Source organism: Canis lupus, chromosome 2, assembly GCF_003254725.2.
Source record: "Canis lupus dingo isolate Sandy chromosome 2, ASM325472v2, whole genome shotgun sequence".
NCBI classification, from domain to species: Eukaryota; Metazoa; Chordata; class Mammalia; order Carnivora; family Canidae; genus Canis; species Canis lupus.
This window is the reverse complement of record NC_064244.1, coordinates 41,224,585-41,245,094: the sequence shown is the minus strand read 5'-3', so window position 1 is coordinate 41,245,094 and position 20,510 is coordinate 41,224,585. Positions and strand designations below refer to the sequence as shown.

Here is a 20,510-nt window from a genome sequence, read left to right as displayed (position 1 = left end):
TAGCACAATACTAAGTACTTACTATTTGTTGGGCTCTGTTCTAAGGGCTTTGCATTGTCATTGGACTGTTAAAATCACTCTGCAAAGTTTATATTTGGTATTCTTGTTTTATAGAATAAGAAATAGACCCAGAAATATTTAACATTCTTAAATTCATACTGTAAGTGGCCAGGAAGAGTTGAACCCAAGCAGTTGGTTCCAGAACCTGAACACTTACCCACTACTGCCTCCCTTACAAACAAATGAATGATAAAACCTGTTTTAGTTTGTTATCTTGATATACTTAATATTTGTATGCTGCCCTAAATCCTACAGAATAAAAATGTGGTAGAAATAAGTCAGGATATACAAAGTTGGAAGATAGTTACATTCAGAAGATAGGGAGTTCTATATACCACATCAGTTCTTCCCTAAATGTGTGTGCCAGAAGGGCATTAAAAACCATTTTTCTTAGACAATTCATTGAGACCCTGCTAGATCCCTATTAACCAACCCCCCTTTTTCTATATAGTGCATCTGTCCTGTGATAATGATGATAGTACAGTTTGAGATTAGTGGCAGAACTTTAGGAGTCACCCTGGCTTTGCTTCTTTTTTTTTTTTTTTTTTTAATATTTTATTTGTTTATTCATGAGTGACAGAGAGACAGAGAGAGAGGGAGAGACACAGGCCGAGGGAGAAGCAGGCTCCATGCAGGGAGCCTGATGTGGGACTCAGTCCTGGGTCTCCAGGATCACGCCCTGGGCTGAAGGTGGCGCTAAACCCCTGAGCCCCCCCGGGCTGCCCCTGGCTTTGCTTCTAAGGGAAATTTAGGAGATAACCTAATCTTACCAACCAATTTTATTTGAGTGATTATTTTGGCCTCTTAATAGACCTTATATGTAATTAATTTTTTTGTTCCATGTATACTAGGTTCATGAAAGAAGTGTCCAGTCAGACTTCTTACTAATTATCTTGAAGGAAATTTTACAGAAACGCTCTGATCTACACTTGATTCTAATGAGTGCCACTGTAGACAGTGAAAAGTTTTCTACGTATTTCACACACTGCCCTATTCTCAGAATTTCAGGAAGAAGCTATCCTGTTGAGGTAAGTTTTCTTTATAATGAGTATATCAATACAAGCTACATTCCTACCAGGGAATTTCCCCCAGAAGATAGGCCTAGTAGCCATACCTAGTCCTGCAGTATTGCAAGTCAGGAGAGGACTTGGAGATGGCTTGGGAATCAGATGGCTGGTGCTGCCTGGATTGAGGGTGGATGGCCTGGAAGGAAGGAGTCTGCTGAAAGATGTACCCAAGAAGTACAGAACATAAAACATTTCCATATCAAAACCATTATTTCCAGGTTGAGGGTGGCTGCCTGGCAATAAGGAACTCCTTTTGCGCCCAACCTCTCAAATTTAGGCTTGTTATTGAAGCTGCTTTTCTGCCTCTTTTCATAATATTTGTCCTTTGGGTTCAGCTTATAAAGACTGCTTTCTTAATTAGTTTTCACAAATAAAAAATACATACTATGATGTAATTTGTCCTGAGACTTCTAGGGACAAATTCATTTCTTACCAGCTAAGTTTTCTATTCGCAAATAATGTAGAAAGAAGAATTTCCTCATAATATTATAAATTAACATTTGGTAACATTCAAAAGGTAAGATCCCCTTATTCTCTTTAAAATAGTGTTTACTGAAATGAATTTGAGTTCACCATTTATATGCCTTAATCTATGTAGGTTTTCCATCTTGAAGATATAGTAGAAGAAACGGGCTTTGTACTGGAGAAGGATTCAGAATACTGTCAGAAATTTCTGGAGGAAGAGGAAGAAATTACCATTAATGTTACAAGCAAAGCAGGGGGAATAAAAAAGCATCAGGTAAAAAGAAAACAATTTCAAAGACATCTGATAGTGATACCCAGGGCAAACCTTCTTTGAGAGGTTTGAAATCATATGGCTGGCACAGTGGATTTGTGTATATTTTGGTAGAAAAGAGATAGAATTTTGAGCAAATTTTAAAGGTCATTTCTTTAATCTTTGGTTTATGATATTCTTATCTTCTTACACTATTTTGGCCATATAGATAGACATAAATAGGGATGCCTGGGTGGCTCAGTGGTTGAGCGTCTGCCTTTGGCTCAGATCGTGATCCCAGGATCGAGTCCCATATCGGGCTCCCTATGAGGAGGCTGCTTCTCCCTCTGCCTATGTCTCTGCCTTTCTACCTGTATCTCTCATGAATAAATAAATAAATCTTTAAAAAAAAAAAAAGACATAAATAATCAAGGGCCATGTAAATAAGAGGCAACTTTTATTGTTTTATAGCAATGATTAATTATTTAGGAGTAAATTTGTTATTATTTTATTTTAATCTCAACACCTCAGGTATTGAGTTGGGGAGGCCCAAAATCTAGATTGTTGTTTGCCATTTGTTTTCTCAGCAACTTCTGTCCTGGTATGAGCCAGCCTTGACCATATAGTGAGGCTGTCTAGAGCAAGCACACTTCTTCCTAGAGAATTAGTTTCAATGACATGTTTATTTTTAGAACTGTCATAAAAGCTAAATTATCCTCCATCTTAGCTAGTGGTACTATATCTAGTATTTTTATTGTATCAATGAGATTTTGTGCTTATATCCAATATGATGGATACACGAAGTTACTTTATCTTCTCATTAAGGAGATAAATCCAGAAAGCAAAAACTAAAATCTTTCCCTAATATTCCAGAGATAGCAAATAGAAACTAAAGGACTTCAGAATATAAAGGTATTTCAAAAGAGATAATTGAAATTCAGCAACCAAAGGAGAATCTAATAGGAATGAGGCAGATATAAACTGCTTATTAAAGTTATTATGAGGGGACACCTAGGTGGCTCAGTGGTTGAGCATCTGCCTTTGGCTCAAGTCATGATCCCGTGGTCCTGGCATCGAGTCCCACATTGGGCTCTCTGCATGGAGCCTGCTTCTCCCTCTGCCTAGGTCTCTGCATCTCTCTTTTTGTCTCATGAATGAATGAATGAATGAATGAATGAATGAATGAAGTAAGTTAGTTAGTTATTATGGGGACACCTGGGTGGCTCAGTTGGTTCAGTGTCTGACTCTTGGTTTTGGCTCAGGTCATGATCTCAAGGTCATGAGATCGAGCCTGAAGTCAGGCTCCGTGCTAGGCATGGAACCTACATAAAATTCTCCTCTCCCCTCCCCCACCCCGTGCCCTCTATCCCCCTCCATAGTAACCTATGACCTCTCCTGGCCTGCTCCTTAGTTGCCACAGAATGATGTGTACAGTGTTCTGTTTTTATTTTTGTTTTAATATTTATTTATTCATGAGAAACAGAGAGGCAGAGACCTAGGCAGAGGCAGAAGCAGGCTCTTCATGGGGAGGACTTGAGGCAGGACTCTGGGATCACCCTATGAGCCAAAGGCAGATGCTCAACCACTGAGCCACCTGGGTGCCCTTCTTAGCTCTTCTTTACTTTAGTATATGCATGACAAGATTAAAAGTTTTGCTATACTTAAGAAGGTTGAGTGAAATGAAATAGTTTTAAAGGACTGCAAATACCTCCTTTTTTCCTTGTTTTATAAAAATACTTAATATTTCTGTTCACTTTTTTCTGATTGTATTTCTTATAGGAATATATACCAGTTAATACTGGATCAAGTGCTGATTTAAATCCATTTTACCAAAAGTATAGCAACCGCACCCAGCATGCTATTCTCTACATGAATCCTCATAAAATCAACCTTGATCTCATTTTGGAACTTCTTATATATTTAGGTATATATCTTTTTCTAATTTGACTCCCTTTGTTTTGATGAAACTTCTGCTAAGTGATGATGTTTTATTAGCGTGTTACATGCTATCCCTTACTTTTCTTATGTTGAATTTTGTTTTCTCTTTAAAAATTCCAGACAGAAGTCCCCAGTTCAGAAATATTGAAGGAGCAGTGTTGATCTTTTTACCAGGACTTGCACATATTCAGCAGTTATATGATCTCTTGTCAACTGACAGAAGATTTTTTTCTGAACGGTAACTACAAATCTTCATTATATTCTAAGTAGTTTTAAAATCAAAAAATGTTTTATTTATTAAAACTCTTGATCAGAATTTTCAGTTTTTTACCTTTATCCAAAGTGAAGTAAATTATTTACATTTCTATTCTAGCACTTAATGTACTAAAAATTTTAGGTATTCTGCTTTTGTTCTGTGTTCTTAATATGAGTAAGCAGAGGGAATCCTGTGGTTGAGAATAAGATGGTGACTCCCCTCCCCAACCCAGTGGACAGCGCCAAACCCTTACAGGTTGCATTTTATCATCCAGACATATGGAAGTGGCTGTTTAGTATATTTGTCCTGATACAGTTCATTACTGCTGTCACTGTTATCATATCCAAGCAGATTTTTAAAAATTCTTTAAACCCTATATTCCATATAAATTCGTCTTAAGTATTTTTTCTTTGATGAGTATATGTGGTTTCATTGTATCGTTTTCAGAGCTTTTGTGTTTAAAATTTTTCATAATAAAAAAATTTTTAATTGCTATTTGCAAATAAATTTTGTTATTCTTTGCAGTGTCTTCTAAAGAGAAACTCTTGCTAAGAACTATGATTTTAACTTTCAGATATAAAGTGATAGCTCTGCATTCTATTCTTTCAACTCAAGATCAAGCTGCAGCATTCACACTTCCTCCTCCTGGAGTCAGGAAGGTAAAATTCAGTGCAGCAAATTTATGTGTGATCTGAGAATATTTTGTGAAAATATTACGACTCTTTAGGGATGCCTATGTGGCACAGCAGTTGAGCGCCTGCCCTCGGCCCAGGGCGTGGTCCTGGAGACCCGGGATCGAGTCCCGCATCGGGCTCCCTGCATAGAGCCTGCTTCTCCCTCTGCCTGTGTCTCTGCCTCTCTCTCTGTGTCTCTCACGAATAAATAAAGAAAATCTTAAAAAAAAAAAAAAAAAAGTTACAACTCTTTAACATCAAAGACAGTTATTAAAATGTTATTAAGTGCCTTAGAGTGCATGGCAGACTCCAGATGCTCTGTAGATTAACATAATCAGAAACGAAACTAATAGTGAAATTTAAGTATTTGATTATTTATATTATGCATTATTAAAGATATAAGGCTTGGGTAGCCCAGGTGGCTCAGCGGTTTAGCACTGCCTTCAGCCCAGGGCATGATCCTGGAGACCCGGGATCGAGTCCCACGTCAGGCTCCCTGCATGGAGCCTGCTTCTCCTTCTGCCTGTGTCTCTGCCTCTCTCTCTCTGTCTCATGAATAATAAATAAAATCTTTAAAAAAAAAGATACAAGGCTTTTAGGGGAATGACAGTTTAAAAATGTGGCATGCATTTTGCTTGTGAAAAGAAGAATCACTACTTTTCCCATCCTTTTCATGAAGATGTTGGAGCTCAAGAGCTATGTAAATTCTGTGAGGATTCTTTGTTGTTCTCTAGGCTATTCATCCCTGATTAAACAGTCTCAGTATTTTCATGGTCTCCTCTGTTCAAGATTCCGAGTGAAGAGATGCTTGGCAGAGAGTTTCTCAAGAAGAGTTCAGGAGTTTTGAAGGGGATAAAAGAGCACAGTGTAGAGCCTGGGTTCTCACACTGCTCTGATTTGTAACATTTGGGCTTCCCCTAAGATGTAGTTTAAAGAAAAGAGTTCTACCTCTTTAAAAAAAAAAAAAAAAAAAAAAAGGAATACTGAGGTAGAAAGAACACTAGGTCCCATCTAAGTCTTAGAACCCGGATTATTATTTCCTTGGTCAAATGAATAAAACAAGTATTCACTACTGAAATACAGAGTTGAGATGGAGCAATACACAAGTGAACATTTGATGGAGAATTTCCTAAATATTTTACTTCCAAGGACTCAACAGAAAATGAAAAGACTGTAGTATTCAGCCACCACCATTAAGAATTTTAGAACTAGAAATGGATCTAAGAAATCATCTATTTCTACCTCCTAAGTTACAATAGAAGTATCTGAAGTCACCTGAAGTAAAATGACTTGGCTGAGGTCACAAAGCTAGTAAGTAGCAGAGCCAGGGCACCAAAGCACTTCTATCTTACTGATGTACTATTGTTTTCCCAGTAATTGTGAATGGTTGTGCTGAGCTGTCTCTGTTCTCTGACCCAGGCTTCTTAGTTCATTTTTAAGATGACTGACTAGAATTAGGAGAACAGTATTTTTGTTAGAATAAAAATCTGGGGCAGCCCGGGTGGCTCAGAGTTTTAGTGCCACCTTTGGCCCAGAGCCTGATCCTGGAGACCCGGGATTGAGTCCCATGTTGGGCTCCCTGCATGGAGCCTGCTTCTCCCTCCACCTGTGTCTCTGCCTCTCCCTCTCTCTCTCTCTCTGTGTCTCTCATGGATAAATAAAATCTATAAAACAAAAAAAGTAAAAATCTATAACTGGCAGGCTAAGGTGATGAAAACTATAACAAGTTAAAATTACCCAGTAATAGCAAATAGATGGTGAATTTTTGTAAATAATTTTGAAATTCACTTTTTAAAATTCATCAGCTCAAACTAAAGTTTAAATGATGGGACGCTGTTGAAAGTTGTTAGCTAAATCTTTTGGCTTTTTATTTTCAGATTGTTTTAGCAACAAATATCGCAGAGACAGGTATCACTATTCCAGATGTTGTATTTGTAATTGATACCGGAAGAACAAAAGAAAATAAGTAAGTTTGAAAAGGGTTTGAGGTTCTTGTATTCTTAGGAGAAATCATAGAATCATAGGGGGAAAATCCCAAAAGTTCTAATTCTATTCAAAATAAAAAGTCTCAGAGAAACTGTTAAGAAACTTCAGAATAACCATGAGTAAATGTCAAGTTTCCTGTCATGAGTTTTCCCATAAGTAATGCCAGTGTACCACTCACTTGTAGAAAACTGCTCTGAAAAAGTTTTCAGAACATAATTTTTTGTAAATTTGTAAAATATATTTATAAAAACATTATTTATGAGATTATAACAAAGTATATGGGTTTTGGAATAAAAATTGGATTTAAATCTCTGATCTATAATGTTGAGTAAGTGATAATAAGACCAGTAAGTATAATCATCAATCCCCTCATGTAAATGGAGAAAATGAGTATTTTTCATAATTGAAAGTATCTGGTATAGTAATTGGCACTTTATAGGTAATCTTACCTGAATCTTAATAAAAAGATTACTATTTTATAAATAGTAATGTTTGTATTTTAATGTTTGTATTGCAAAAACAGACAGGACCACCTTGGTAGTCTCTCCCTGTATTGGGAAACTTTAGCAATATTGGCAATGCATATGACTGCTAAGAGGCATTAAACTCTTTCAAAGAAATCTTGTTGCATAATTGATAGGCATTTCATTAAAACACCTTCCATGGTCAGATTAATTTGGGATGGGATCCCTGGGTGGCGCAGCGGTTTGGCGCCTGCCTTTGGCCCAGGGCGCGATCCTGGAGACCCAGGATCGAATCCCACATCGGGCTCCCGGATGGAGCCTGCTTCTCCCTCTGCCTGTGTCTCTGCCTCTCTCTCTCTCTCTGTGACTATCATAAATAAATAAAAATTTAAAAAAAAAAAAAAGATTAATTTGGGAAAGGGTAAATTAAGTTAAATAGGTTTTTCCCTTGTAGAGGTATCTAAAGCTTTTACTTTGATAGTATGAGATTTAATTTGTGAAGTGCTAAATTACTTAAATACAAAACATGACTTGAAAAATAGTGGTCCACAATTATGATAGATTTTTTTTAGCCTGTCTTCAATGTAATTTTAACAATCACCTATTTCCAGCTTTTTTCAGATTTTTATTTAAGTCCTTTGAACATTCTCTCCTAAAACTTTCTTCAGGTACCATGAAAGCAGTCAGATGAGTTCTTTGGTTGAGACGTTTGTCAGTAAAGCAAGTGCTCTGCAGCGCCAGGGAAGAGCTGGGAGGGTCCGAGATGGCTTCTGCTTCCGGATGTACACAAGAGAAAGGTATGACACTGCATTGGAAATAAAAGATACATCAGTCGTCATAGTGTGGCATTTCTGATAATAGGTGAAGTGTTTAATATTATTTTTCAGATTTGAAGGCTTTATGGACTATTCTGTCCCAGAAATCTTGCGTGTGCCTTTGGAGGAATTATGTCTTCATATTATGGTAATCCCACAGGGACTCAAATGCTATTTTCTCATTCTTTACTCCTTTCTAAAAAAGAAAAAAAAAACAGAAGACTTAAACTTCTCTTACCCTGTGTTTTCTACATTTTCAATGATTTTATTTACTCTTGAGTAAATACTCCCTCCCCCATCTTTTTATAAGTAACACACTGTGCTTAAATTCTACCACAGGCACTCACCCTTAATAGACTAACAGTAGGTCTCAACTGGGAATAATGTTGCTCACTAGGGGTCACTTGGCCATGTCTTCAGATATTTTGGTTGCCAGAACTGGGGGGGGAGGAGGAGGCCATGCTACATGGGCATTTATAGGTAGAGGCCAGGGACTACCCCTAAACATTCTATATGGCACAGCACAGTCCCTTAAAGAATTATCTGGCCCAAAAGAACAATGCTGAGATTGAGAAACCCTGACCTAGACCAAGGGCTTCCTAGTCTGAAAGATCTATAATATCCTTCAGTTCTTAGATTTTGACTTTGCAAAAATCAGGAATGAAGAAACTAAAAATATGGACTAGAAGATCTCGTCCTCACGCCAATCCTTAACACACATACACAGTCTCTCACACGCTCCCAGTTATAAGAAAAAATAAGATAGCCTTACTCAGATACTTATGTCTCTTTGCTTAGAATTTAGTTCCAATTTGACCATCTCTTTGATCAATTCTTTCTAATAACATACTGATTTATCACTCTTTTTTTAATGTGCAGAAATGCAATCTTGGTTCTCCTGAAGATTTCCTCTCCAAAGCCTTAGATCCTCCTCAGCTTCAAGTAATCAGCAATGCAATGAATTTACTCCGAAAAATTGGAGCATGTGAATTAAATGAGCCTACACTGACACCACTGGGCCAACACCTTGCAGCTTTGCCTGTGAATGTCAAGATTGGCAAGATGCTCATATTTGGTGCCATATTTGGCTGCCTTGACCCAGTGGTAAGATGAATGTTGCTCTTCTTCACTTTAACTATCATTTGGGCTGAGAAATTACTAAGTTTGGAAATAATTTTTAACTTTTTATAGTTATATACAAGGTAATATTTATTCATTTCCTTAAGTATACTACCATAGGTACTATTTTGTAAATGGGTTTGGCTTGTCTAGACTTTTACTATCAAAAATCCCACTTGAAATATTTAATTGAATACATAGATTTTTTTTTCCCCCTTGAGAGATCAAGCAAGCTGGAGGGGGATGTGGACAGAAAGAGAAAATCTTAAGCAGGCATCACGTCCAGCACAGAGCCTGACCGGGGTTCCTATGACCCTGAGCTAAAATCAAGTGTCCAATGCTCAATCGACTGGCCACCCAGGCACCCCTTTATAGTAGATGATTCTTAGAAAGCTTTGAGCTCCACAGACTTTTCTATGAAGAATCAAACTCTTTCTTCTCTTTTTCTACATTGTCTCTCTCTCTGAGCCAGCAATTACTAGCATTTCTATTTTATCAAATTATTCAGAGTTAACTAATTTTGTGTCTCTTTCTGAATCTTGGGGCTCATATACCTGCATCATTTTAACTTTCCAGTATTACCAGTCTGTGGCCTTTTCTGGGACTACAAATCAGGCTGTTTAAAAATAGAATGAAGAGAGTGTAACATACTCTAGTCTGTTGCTCTAGTATTAGGAATACTCACTAAAATTGTGTTGAGTCCAAAAAATAACCTCTGTCCTGATAATTGATCTGAAAAACTTCAACAACCACAAATGGGTCATGAGGCACTCCAAATTATTTTTAAATTATTTAAAGAGCATTTCAGGCAATGGAAATTGAGTAGGTTAAAAGTCAAGATAGATGAGCTGTGGTTCTGGGATTGCTTCTAACTGTGTGACAAACTATAAATCCCTATACACAAACTCAGGTTTTTGTCTTTGATTCTGATGTGACCTCCTCAAAGATTGATAAACCCCTTGGCCAGACTTACCAAAAAAAAAAGAGAAAGGGCTCAAATAAGAGGAAAGATCACAACCAACACCGAAGAAATACAATTATAAAAACATACTATAAGCAACTATATGCCAACAAATTAGGCAACCTGGAAGAAATGGATGCATTCCTAGAGACATATAAACTACCAAAATTGAAACAAAGAAATAGAAAATCTGAACAGACCCCAAACCAGGAAGGATATTGAAGCAGTCCTCAAAAACCTCCCAACAAGAGTTCAGGGCCAGATGGCTTTCCAGGGGAATTCCACCAAACATTTAAAGAATTAATACCTATTCTGAAGCTACTTCAAAAACTAAAAGTGGAAGGAAAACTTCCAAACTCATTCTATGAAGCCAGTATCGCCAGTATCACCTTGATCCCCAAACCAGACAAAGACCCCACCAAAAAGGAGAATTATAGACCAATATTCCGGACAGACATGGATGCCAAAATCCTCACCAAAATACTAGCCAGTTAGGATCCAACAAGTACATTAAGAGGATCATTCACCACGACCAAGTGGGATTTATTCCTGGGCTGCAAGGGTGGTTCAGCATCTACAAATCAGTCAATGTGGTACACTACGTTAATAAAAGAAAGGACAAGAGCCATATGATCCTCTCAATAAATGCAGAAAAAGGATTTGACAAAGTACAGCATCTTTTTTTTTTTTAAGAATTTGTTTATTCATGAGAGAGACAAAGGCAGAGACATAGGAAGAGGGAGAAGCAGGTTCCATGCAGAGAGCCCGATGCGAGACTTGATCCCAGGACCCTCAGATCACGCCCTGAGCCAAGGGCAGACGCTCAAACGCTGAGCCACCCAGGCACCCCTTTTTTTTTTTTTTTTTTTTTTTAAGAAGTACAGCATCTTTTCTTGATTAAAACTCTTCGTGGTGTAGGGATAGAGGGAACATACCTTAGAATCATAAAAGCCATCTACAAAGAGCCCATGGTGATTATCATTCTCAATGGGGAAAACAGAACTTTTCCCCTAACGTCAGGAACATGGCAGAGATGTCCACTACCACCACTGCTGTTCAATGTAGTACTAGAAGTCCTTGCCTCAGCAATCACACAAAAGAAATAAAAAAGCATCCAAATTGGCAAGAAGTCAACCTCTTACTCTGCATATGACCTGATACTCTATATGGAAAACCCAAAGACTCTACCTCAAAATTGTTAGAACTCATACAGGAGTTTAGCAGCATGGCAGGATATAAAATCAATGCACAGAAATCAGTCTTTTCTATACACTATCTATACACTTTTCTATACACAATACAATCAGCATTTCTATACACTAAGACAGAAGAAAGAGAAACTAAGGAGTCAGTCCCATTTACAGTTGCACCCAAAACCATAACCTAGGAATAAACCTATCCAAAGAGGCAAAAGATCTGTACTCAGAAAACTACAGAACACTTATGAAAGAAATTGAGGAAGACACAAAGACATAGGAAAACATTCCATGCTGGTGGATTGGAAGAACAAATATGTTAAAATATCTATGCTACCTAGAGGAATCTATACATTCAATGCAATCCCTATCAAAATACCATCAACTTACATCACAAAGTTGGAACAAATAATCCTAAAATTTGTATGGAACCAGAAAAGACCACAAATAGCCAAAGGAATATTGAAAAAACTAGAACTGATAGCATCACAATTCTAGACTTCAAGCTCTGTTACAAAGCTGTAATCATCAAGACAGTATGGTACTAGCACAAAAACAGACACAAAGATCAATGGAACAGAATAGAGAACCCAGAAATGGACCCTCAACTCTGTGGTCAACTCATCTTCAACAAAGCAGGAAAGAATATCCAGTGGAAAAAAGATGGTGTCTTCAACAAATGGTGTTGGGAAAATTGGGACAGACACATGGAGAAGAATGAAACTGGACCATTTCCTCACACCATACACAAAAATAGACTCAAAATGAATGAAAGACCTAAATGTGATACAGGAATCCATCAAAATCATAGAGGAGAACATAGGGAGCAACCTCTGTGACCTTGGCTGCAGCAACTTCTTGCTAGACACATCTCCAAAGGCAAGGGAAACAAGGAAAACAGGAACTATTAGGACTTCATCAGGATAAAACCTTTGGCACAGCAAAGGAAACAAGTTGACAAAGTCAAAGGACAGCCAACAGAATGGGAGAAGATAAAATGCTCAACATTACTCAGCATCAGGAAAATACAAATCTGGGAAGAGCCCAGATGTCTATGGACAGATGAATGAATAAAGAGGGGCAGCCCAGGTGGATCAGTGGTTTAGCGCCACCTTCAGCCCAGGGTATGATCCTGGAGACCTGGGATCAAGTTCCACCTCGGGCTCCCTACATGGAGCCTGCTTCTCTCTCTGCCTCTGTGTCTGCCTCTCTCTCTCACTCTGTCATGAATGAATGAATAAATAAATAAATTTTTTAAAAAAATGGATAAAGAAGATGTGATCTATACACAATGGAATACTACTCAGCCATCAAAAAAATGAAATCTTGCCATTTGCAGTGACGTGGATGGAACTAGAGGATATTATGCTAAGCGAAATAAGTTAGAGAAACAATTATATGATCTCACTCATGTATAGAATTTAAGAAACAAAACAGGATCATAAGAGAAGAAAAAATAAAATGAAATCAGAGGGGGACAAACCATAAGAGACTCTTAATCATAGGAAACAAACTGAGGGTCACTGGAGGGGATGGGTGTAGGAGGAGGAAGTATCTGGGTAATGAACATTAAGGAGGGCATGTGATGTAATAAGCACTGGGTATTATATAAGACTGATAAATCACTGACTTCCACCTCTGAAACCAATAATACATTATATGTTAATTAATTGAATTTAAATAAAATTAAGGGATGCCTGAATGGCTCAGCGGTTGAACAGCTGCCTTCATCTCAGGGCATGATCCCGGTGTCCAGGATTGAGTCCCACATTGGGCTCCTTGTGGGGAGCCTGCTTCTCCCTCTGCCTCTCTGTCTCTCATGAATAAATAAATAAAATCTTTTTAAATAATAATAAAAATGAAACATAATTTAAAAAGTAAGTAAGTATGGTCTAAAAGTGATATATTGTTAAAATTACACAAAATGAAGCCCAAAGTAACTAAAATGTTAGCTATTGCAGAACACAATAAAGGTATTGGAAAAGAACAAATATTCAACTTGAAAGTGGGATGGTTTTATGATGTGCTTTCTTTTACAAACCATCCTTCCAAGTATACCTCTTTAATGATAAATGTTTTGGTTATTTATGGATAGGCAACACTAGCTGCAGTGATGACCGAGAAGTCTCCTTTTACTACACCGATTGGTCGGAAAGATGAGGCAGATCTTGCAAAATCAGCTTTGGCTATGGCTGATTCAGATCACCTGACGATCTACAACGCATACCTAGGGTAAAGAAATAATCTGGGTGTTGTCAATAAGTCAATGACCTGAGGTTATTTATTTTTAAAATGGTTTTGACTTTCATTAAAAAGATATATGTAAGATTTACATTCTAATTACTTTATCTGTCAAGGTATAATTACTTCAAAGATTCGTACTTTTATAGTCCTTTCTAAAATTCAAAAATCATGTACTTTGTATTGTACCTATATTATCTCATATTTGGAGTTAATAATTTGCTATTCTACACAAAAGAAAAATCTCAGTATCGCAGTGCATATTCTTAAATTCAATTAGTAGCTCCTACAACAATTAAGATTCCCCCTCTTTTTTTTTAAGATCCCCCTCTTGAGTAACTAATTAAAGCTTACTTTAGTTAGTACCTCTGAGAGAGAGAGTTTGAAAACATGTTGAACTTTGGTCGTTTTATTTTCCTAGATGGAAGAAAGCACGGCAAGAAGGAGGCTATCGGTCTGAAATAGCATATTGCCGGAGGAACTTTCTGAATAGAACATCACTGTTAACCCTAGAGGTAAGTTTAAAACAGTTTCCTAATTCAGAGTCATAAGGTTGACTCATAGGGTTTGTTTGGTTTTTTAGAAAAAGAAATGCCTAGGATAGTGCTTGACACATAGTACAGATTTAATTTACTGAATTAAAAAATTTGGGGCAGCCTGGGTGGCTCAGTTGTTTAGCGCCACCTTCAGTCCCAGGGGGTGATCTTGGAGACCCAGGATCGAGTCCCACATCAGGCTCCCTGCATGGAACCTGCTTCTCCCTCTGCCTGTGTCTCTGCCTCTCTCTCTCTGTGTCTATGAATAAATAAATAAAATTTGTAATTTTTTGTTTGGTTGTTTCTCCCAATAGATAATTTTCTTGTATTACACAGTGATTTAAAATAACATTTAACAGTTTTAGATAATAATCATAAGATGCTTCCAAGGCTTGGAATCTAGTCATTTTTCCTTAGAGCCTTGATTCCTTTTAGTGAAATTATTTTTTATTTTCCTAAATATTAGGCCACCTACTTAGTTGGTAGCTACTTAGGTAGGATGATAGTTCTGGAAAGGCATCCAAGGCATCATACTGTACTGTGGCTGATGGTGACCAGATTTATAAATCTGACTTTTGGGACAGAAAATCTAATAGCTGTGCCCATCACTCAGATTTTTTTTAAGATTTTATTTATTCATGAAAGAGAGAGAGAGGCAGAGACACAGGCAGAGGGAGAAGCAGGCTCCATGCAGGGAGCCTGATCTGAGACTCAATCCCGGGTCTCCAGGATCACACCCTGAGCTGAAGGCGGCACTAAACCACTGAGCCACCTGGGCTGCCCCATCACTTAGATTTTGACTATTTTTGAGGACCAGAATTATTTCTTGGAGGAGAGAAAGTACAAATATAGTTAAAATATAAAGACAAGTGATAGCAAAAAGCAGAACTCCTCTGCAAATAATTAATGTTCACTGTGCATAGGAAATGGTGTGTAGTACACCATCTAAAGGCAACAGTTTTTACTACAGATATGCTATAAAAGTATTCAGAAAATAATGTATCTCACATAATTCCTCTATTCCGTGCCCATATTTTAAAAGGTTATTTTATTCCCATATAACTTAAACCATTTTTGTGTGTGTGTGATTGAAAATAAAGGCTGAGATGCAGCCCGGGTGGCTCAGCGGTTTAGCGCCGCCTTCAGCCCAGGACATGATCCTAGAGACCCGGGATCAAGTCCCTCGTCAGGCTCCCTGCATGGAGCCTGCTTCTCCCTCTACCTGTGTCTCTGCCTCTCTCTATCTCCTCTCTGTGTATTCTCATGAATAAATAAATAAAATCTTTAAAAAAAAAGAAAAAGAAAATAAAGGCTGAGAAAAGAGCAGGGACATCTCCAATATTGTCCTTCTACAAGTAGATAAAGGGATAAATTGAATAAACAGCTACCTCTGGACTAACTCACTGGGATTCAAGATGTACAGAGCTAAATCAACACTCCTTTGTCTCCACTTCCTTCCAACTGCCAAGTTGCCTCCTTCTTTCTGTGATCCTTTTCTTCACCTCCCCTGGACTGCAGTGTTTTCTATCTCTTCACCTACCCTGTGGTGTTGTGGCTCTTTGGCCTTTTCTCACCTGGAATCAAAGTCTCTTAAGCCCCAAACCAGAAACCTAAAGGAAATCCTAAATGTAAATGTCCCATTTAATTGCTTGCATCCTGTTTACTTTGAAAAATGCTCACCCTATAGGGGTGAAATCTTAAAGGGCTTAAGCCGATTGGTACCTAGTTCCTAAAGGTAGTTAAAGATTTTAGGCAATTTTTTTTTTTTTTTTTTTTTTTTTTTTTTTTTAAGATTTTTATTTAGGGCGGCCCCGGTGGCTCAGCGGTTTAGCGCCACCTTTGGTCCAGGGCGGGATCCTGGAGACCCGGGATCAAGTCCCACGTCGGGCTCCCTGCATGGAGCCTGCTTCTCCCTCTGCTTGTATCTCTGCCTCTCTCTCTATCTCTAATAAATAAATAAAATATTTTTAAAAATATTAAAAAATAATTTTAAAATATTTTTATTTATTCATGAGCGACAGAGAGAGAGAGAGGCAGAGACACAGGCAGAGGGAGAAGCAGGCTCCATGCAGAGACCCCAATGTGGGACTCAATCCAGGATCACGCCCTGGGCCGAAGGTGGCGCTAAACCGCTGGGCCAACCAGGCGTCCCATAGGCAACTATTTTAGATTAAATGAAGGTGTAGGTGAGATTCCCAGAGGTGAACAAAGTGGACAAAGTATTTGCAGTCCAGGGTCAAGATTCCTCTCCAGTTCTTCCTCAGTGTTAGCCCTCTGTATGACTGTCTTCATTGAGTGGAGATAAGACCTACTACTGAAGTAACTAGATTAAGTGCAGATATGATATGTTCAGGCACACTTTTATTCCTCTCACATTTTTGAGATGTTTTATGACATCTAAAGTCTTGGGATATGGAAATAGGTAACTCTTCAGTCCTTGATTTACCAGGATCTTTTTTTCCTCCCTTGTTTTATTTGAGCTGTAGTTAACTAAATAATAATTTGGCATCCTATCAATTTTGATAGGAAACAGCAGTATAATATTTAGAGGGTTATTTGTCATGTTTCTATTTTAATCAGTAATGATCTTGTCTCTTCTTGACATAAACCAATCCAGGATGTAAAGCAGGAGTTAATGAAGTTGGTTAAGGCAGCAGGATTTTCATCATCCACAACATCTAATGACTGGGAAGAAAACAGAGCCTCACAGACCCTTCCCTTCCAAGAAATTGCCCTTCTTAAAGCTGTTCTGGCCGCTGGACTATATGACAACGTGGGGAAGATAATCTATACAAAGTCAGTTGATGTTACAGAAAAGTTGGCTTGCATTGTGGAGACAGCCCAAGGCAAAGCACAAGTACATCCATCCTCAGTAAATCGAGATTTGCAAACTTACGGATGGCTCTTATACCAGGAGAAGGTAAAGTGCTCATTCTTAATTCCACTATTCAGGGCATTTTTCTAGAAGTCAGTTGTAACAAGTTAGGGTGTCCCACAAGTATTATATCTGGTTCGCAAATTGAGCTATTTATTTCTGTACATATTTGAAATCTGTATGTGTATAGTTTCTCATAAAAAAAAAAGTCCTTTATTTCTTTCGCTTAAGGAAAGAAAAATATTAAGGTTTCCATTCTGACCATCATCTTTCCTACTTGAGATAAAGACAATTATAGCAAATAGATATTCTTTAGTAATGTGTCAGTTCCCAGAGATTTCACCAAAAGGTACTACCTCAACAGAGAACAAAGACATGTTATATGTGCATTCCAAATAAGGGGGATACGGAATTAGAACTTTATATGATCTGGCAACAGTTTGAGTCACAATGTAACCCAAGATAATTTAAAAGCAATTATTTAGAGATTACCATTTTAAAAAAAATCTTTTACAGCTTGCTGTAAAATAACAAGGATCCATAATTTCAAGCACTGGCTCATAAAACCATTAGCCTCTAATAAAACTTAAATGTAAAACATGACGAATTATTGACTAGGGGCCATAGCTGAATATTGGTCTAGAAACCAGACTCTATGAAACAGTTTTTTTTTTTTGCAGCTAATTTACAGCATTGGCATTATAAAATTGCTTGTTCATAGTTTCATTTATGTTCAAGGTATATAATTCACCCTTGCAATTAATGTTTTAAAGTGGCTTTTAATAGTGTAATTGCACAGATGGCAAATGTGATGATTATAAAGTTGGCAGACTATGCACATATGAGAATATAAAGGCAGCTTTACAAAACTTGTAGGAGTAAATTATAAAAAATGCTTACATGGAACATAAATGAATTTCTTAGATTTTTAGGCTGTGAAGTTTTTGTTGTTGTTTTTTTTTCCCCTCTTTATTCCTATGCAGGTAAGGTATACCCGAGTTTATCTGAGGGAAACTACCCTAATAACCCCTTTTCCAGTTTTGCTTTTTGGTGGTGATATCGAAGTTCAACACCGGGAACGTCTTCTTTCTGTTGATGGCTGGATCTATTTTCAGGTACGTGCTACCACTGCTCTCATAACATTAAAGTTTTCTACTTGCAGTACTATTGAGGCAGATTTTTAAAATTTTATTGGCATTTGCATAATTTCTTCCTATAATGTGACTTTTAAAGAGGGAGACTTCCTTATTTTATCTCACTTATATTGTTTTAAATCTGTTTAAATAGGATAATCAAATTATAGTGCTATTACAGATTGCATTTATTATCAGTAATAACTTGGCTATGTGTTGTGTACTTCAATAGTTAATTATACATGGACTATCCCAAATTTAATAACCTAATAACCTTATTATTAACTTCTGTAGTTTAAATAATTTTCTTAGTTTAAATTGTTATTGGCCAAGCAAGACTTAAACCTAGAACTATTAGATCCTCAAACTTAAGTTCCTTCTGCCAATTGTGCCACCTATAAGAAGACATAGACTGAGTGATAGCTTTTAATGAGTATGGTCAAGTTTTTCTCTGGAAAAATTAGACCAATCATCACTATGGGCAATAAGCTTATTTCTTTGTGACCCCATCAACACTGACCAGCTTAAACAGATCTAATACATTCTGTTACTGTATGCTATCATGATTTGTCTAAGACTGGAGAAGTAAACTTAAATACAACTTTAAAAATAGATGCAGCTGTCTCCAAGAGGACAAGGTGGTAGAAATCATCTAACTGGATTGTGGTCATGGTTGTACAACTGCATAAATATACTAAAAGTCACTGAATTGCACACTTACCTATGAGTATACTTTTAAGGTTAGTAAATTACATGTCATTAAGCTGTTAATTCCTTCCCCAAAATTGCAGTCTTTACTCCTGCAGAGTTATTGTAAGAGAAGCTACAGAGAGTAATTTGCCTCTATTTTTCTAATAACATTTTATATTAAAGTCAAGATGTGCTAAAGCAGATCATGAGGTATCATGCTTACCTTTATTTATTGAAACACATTCACACTCCCAGGAATTAACTTTGACCCATTTGTCATCTCCTCTCACCAGGCCCCTGTGAAAATAGCCGTAATTTTCAAGCAGCTTAGAGTTCTCATTGATTCTGTTTTAAGAAAAAAGCTTGAAAATCCTAAGATGTCCCTTGAAAGTAAGTATTTGATTATAATGTAAGTAGAAAACCACCTATTTTTAAACATTGGAGTATTATATTAGAGCACACTGAAGTCTTACAGTCCATGTGATTAAAAATTTTCATAAAATTTATTTTATGCTGAATTCTGTCAGACTCCCAGACAATGCCTTATTGTTCACATTCTAATTATCCTCCTGATTCTTTTACTCTTTCTTCTTCTCAGCTTCACTTCTAAACTTATGGCCATTTCACAGAAAAAAGGATGGTAAAACTGAGCATTGTAAACTTTGATTATAAGGGACTCTCTGTGAGGTTTCCAGCATGTAACAAAACCTCCTTAGCAAATACTGTAGCCTCTGTTGCTCTGTTTGTCAAATTAATTGGTGTTTGATACTTTTGTTGTGTAGAGAGATCTGTCACTTCCCTATTGACACCTCTCCAGGAGCCTTCCCTGTTAAGTTTTTGTTTCCTTTGGACTAAACATGGAGCAACTGATATCTGAGCCAGGTGAAAAGTTAGGAAACCCTGTCTTAAAGGAATTTTTAAAGAAATAATTCCTTATAAAGGACAGTAGTTACATCGCATCATCTCTGGGCTTTAGCCTACTTTTTGTCAAAGTAGGTATCAAATAATTATAACAATAATTAATAATATTTACAGGGCAACATATTCTATTTTGTGGACATCTGTAGATTTAGAGTGAATATTGCTAGTATTAGTATTGTATTCTAATTTAGAAGAATCTTTCAATGAAGAATGCTGTTCACATATGTATACATTGGGAATTCAGCCAGTGATGAATTTGTTGATGGGTTTTTTTTTTCCTTCCATTCAGATGACAAGATTCTGCAGATCATTACAGAACTGATAAAAACAGAGAATCATAATTGAAACTTCACATCATGCTCAACTGCTTTCAAAATTAAGATGAAGATATGGATACACACACAAAAAAAGATGAAGATATGGTCATGAAATTATGTGAAAATGGACCATCACTCAAGTATTTCAATACTTAAATGTTGGTATACTAGCCCTAACTTAAAGGTGGTGGAAAAAGCACATACTTTAAAAATGTGTAATTTTCTAGTTCCTTTTTAATGATAATTATTTGCAGTGTATTTAACCACTACATTTACAATAAATTCTTTGGTATCATCCATGCTTTATTCATCATTATGTGCCTCTGGGCAAGGCCTGTGTCTGTAGCCTCTGTAACTTAGGGTCTTGATTCCTATGTATACATACACCTTATCCTCTACCAGTCCTTCTCACCTGGAGAGTTTAGACCTCCATGACCAGAAGAGAAAATGAGCTCCAAAACCAGTTGTAATTAAATTTCTGTGAAAAGGAACAACTTTAGAAGTCAGTTTAATATTTGATAACCAAATAAAAACTTACATAAGTAT

The 20,510-nt window shown here is 37.1% G+C and overlaps 1 protein-coding gene across 2 annotated transcripts in view; it reads left to right on the top strand.

Moving 5' to 3' along the window:
• Positions 1-20,261, top strand: part of DHX29 (DExH-box helicase 29) — a 48,509-nt gene extending 28,248 nt beyond the window's left edge. Inside the window, exons 13-27 of one of the 2 annotated variants that reach the window (XR_004813975.2) lie at positions 912-1,088; positions 1,726-1,866; positions 3,622-3,766; positions 3,901-4,018; positions 4,611-4,695; positions 6,588-6,676; positions 7,829-7,957; positions 8,048-8,123; positions 8,855-9,079; positions 13,347-13,483; positions 13,914-14,007; positions 16,646-16,948; positions 17,942-18,018; positions 19,020-19,116; positions 19,937-20,070. Coding sequence is in view for 1 of the 2 variants with exons in the window: in XM_025448000.3 (XP_025303785.1) it covers positions 912-1,088; positions 1,726-1,866; positions 3,622-3,766; positions 3,901-4,018; positions 4,611-4,695; positions 6,588-6,676; positions 7,829-7,957; positions 8,048-8,123; positions 8,855-9,079; positions 13,347-13,483; positions 13,914-14,007; positions 16,646-16,948; positions 17,887-18,018; positions 19,020-19,116; positions 19,937-19,992 (2,004 nt within the window). In the remaining variant the exon portion in view is untranslated. Of the gene's footprint in view, positions 1-911; positions 1,089-1,725; positions 1,867-3,621; positions 3,767-3,900; positions 4,019-4,610; positions 4,696-6,587; positions 6,677-7,828; positions 7,958-8,047; positions 8,124-8,854; positions 9,080-13,346; positions 13,484-13,913; positions 14,008-16,645; positions 16,949-17,886; positions 18,019-19,019; positions 19,117-19,936 lie in introns of both variants that reach the window. The other variant, XM_025448000.3, reaches the window with a different exon arrangement.
• The last annotated feature ends 249 nt before the right edge of the window (positions 20,262-20,510 follow it).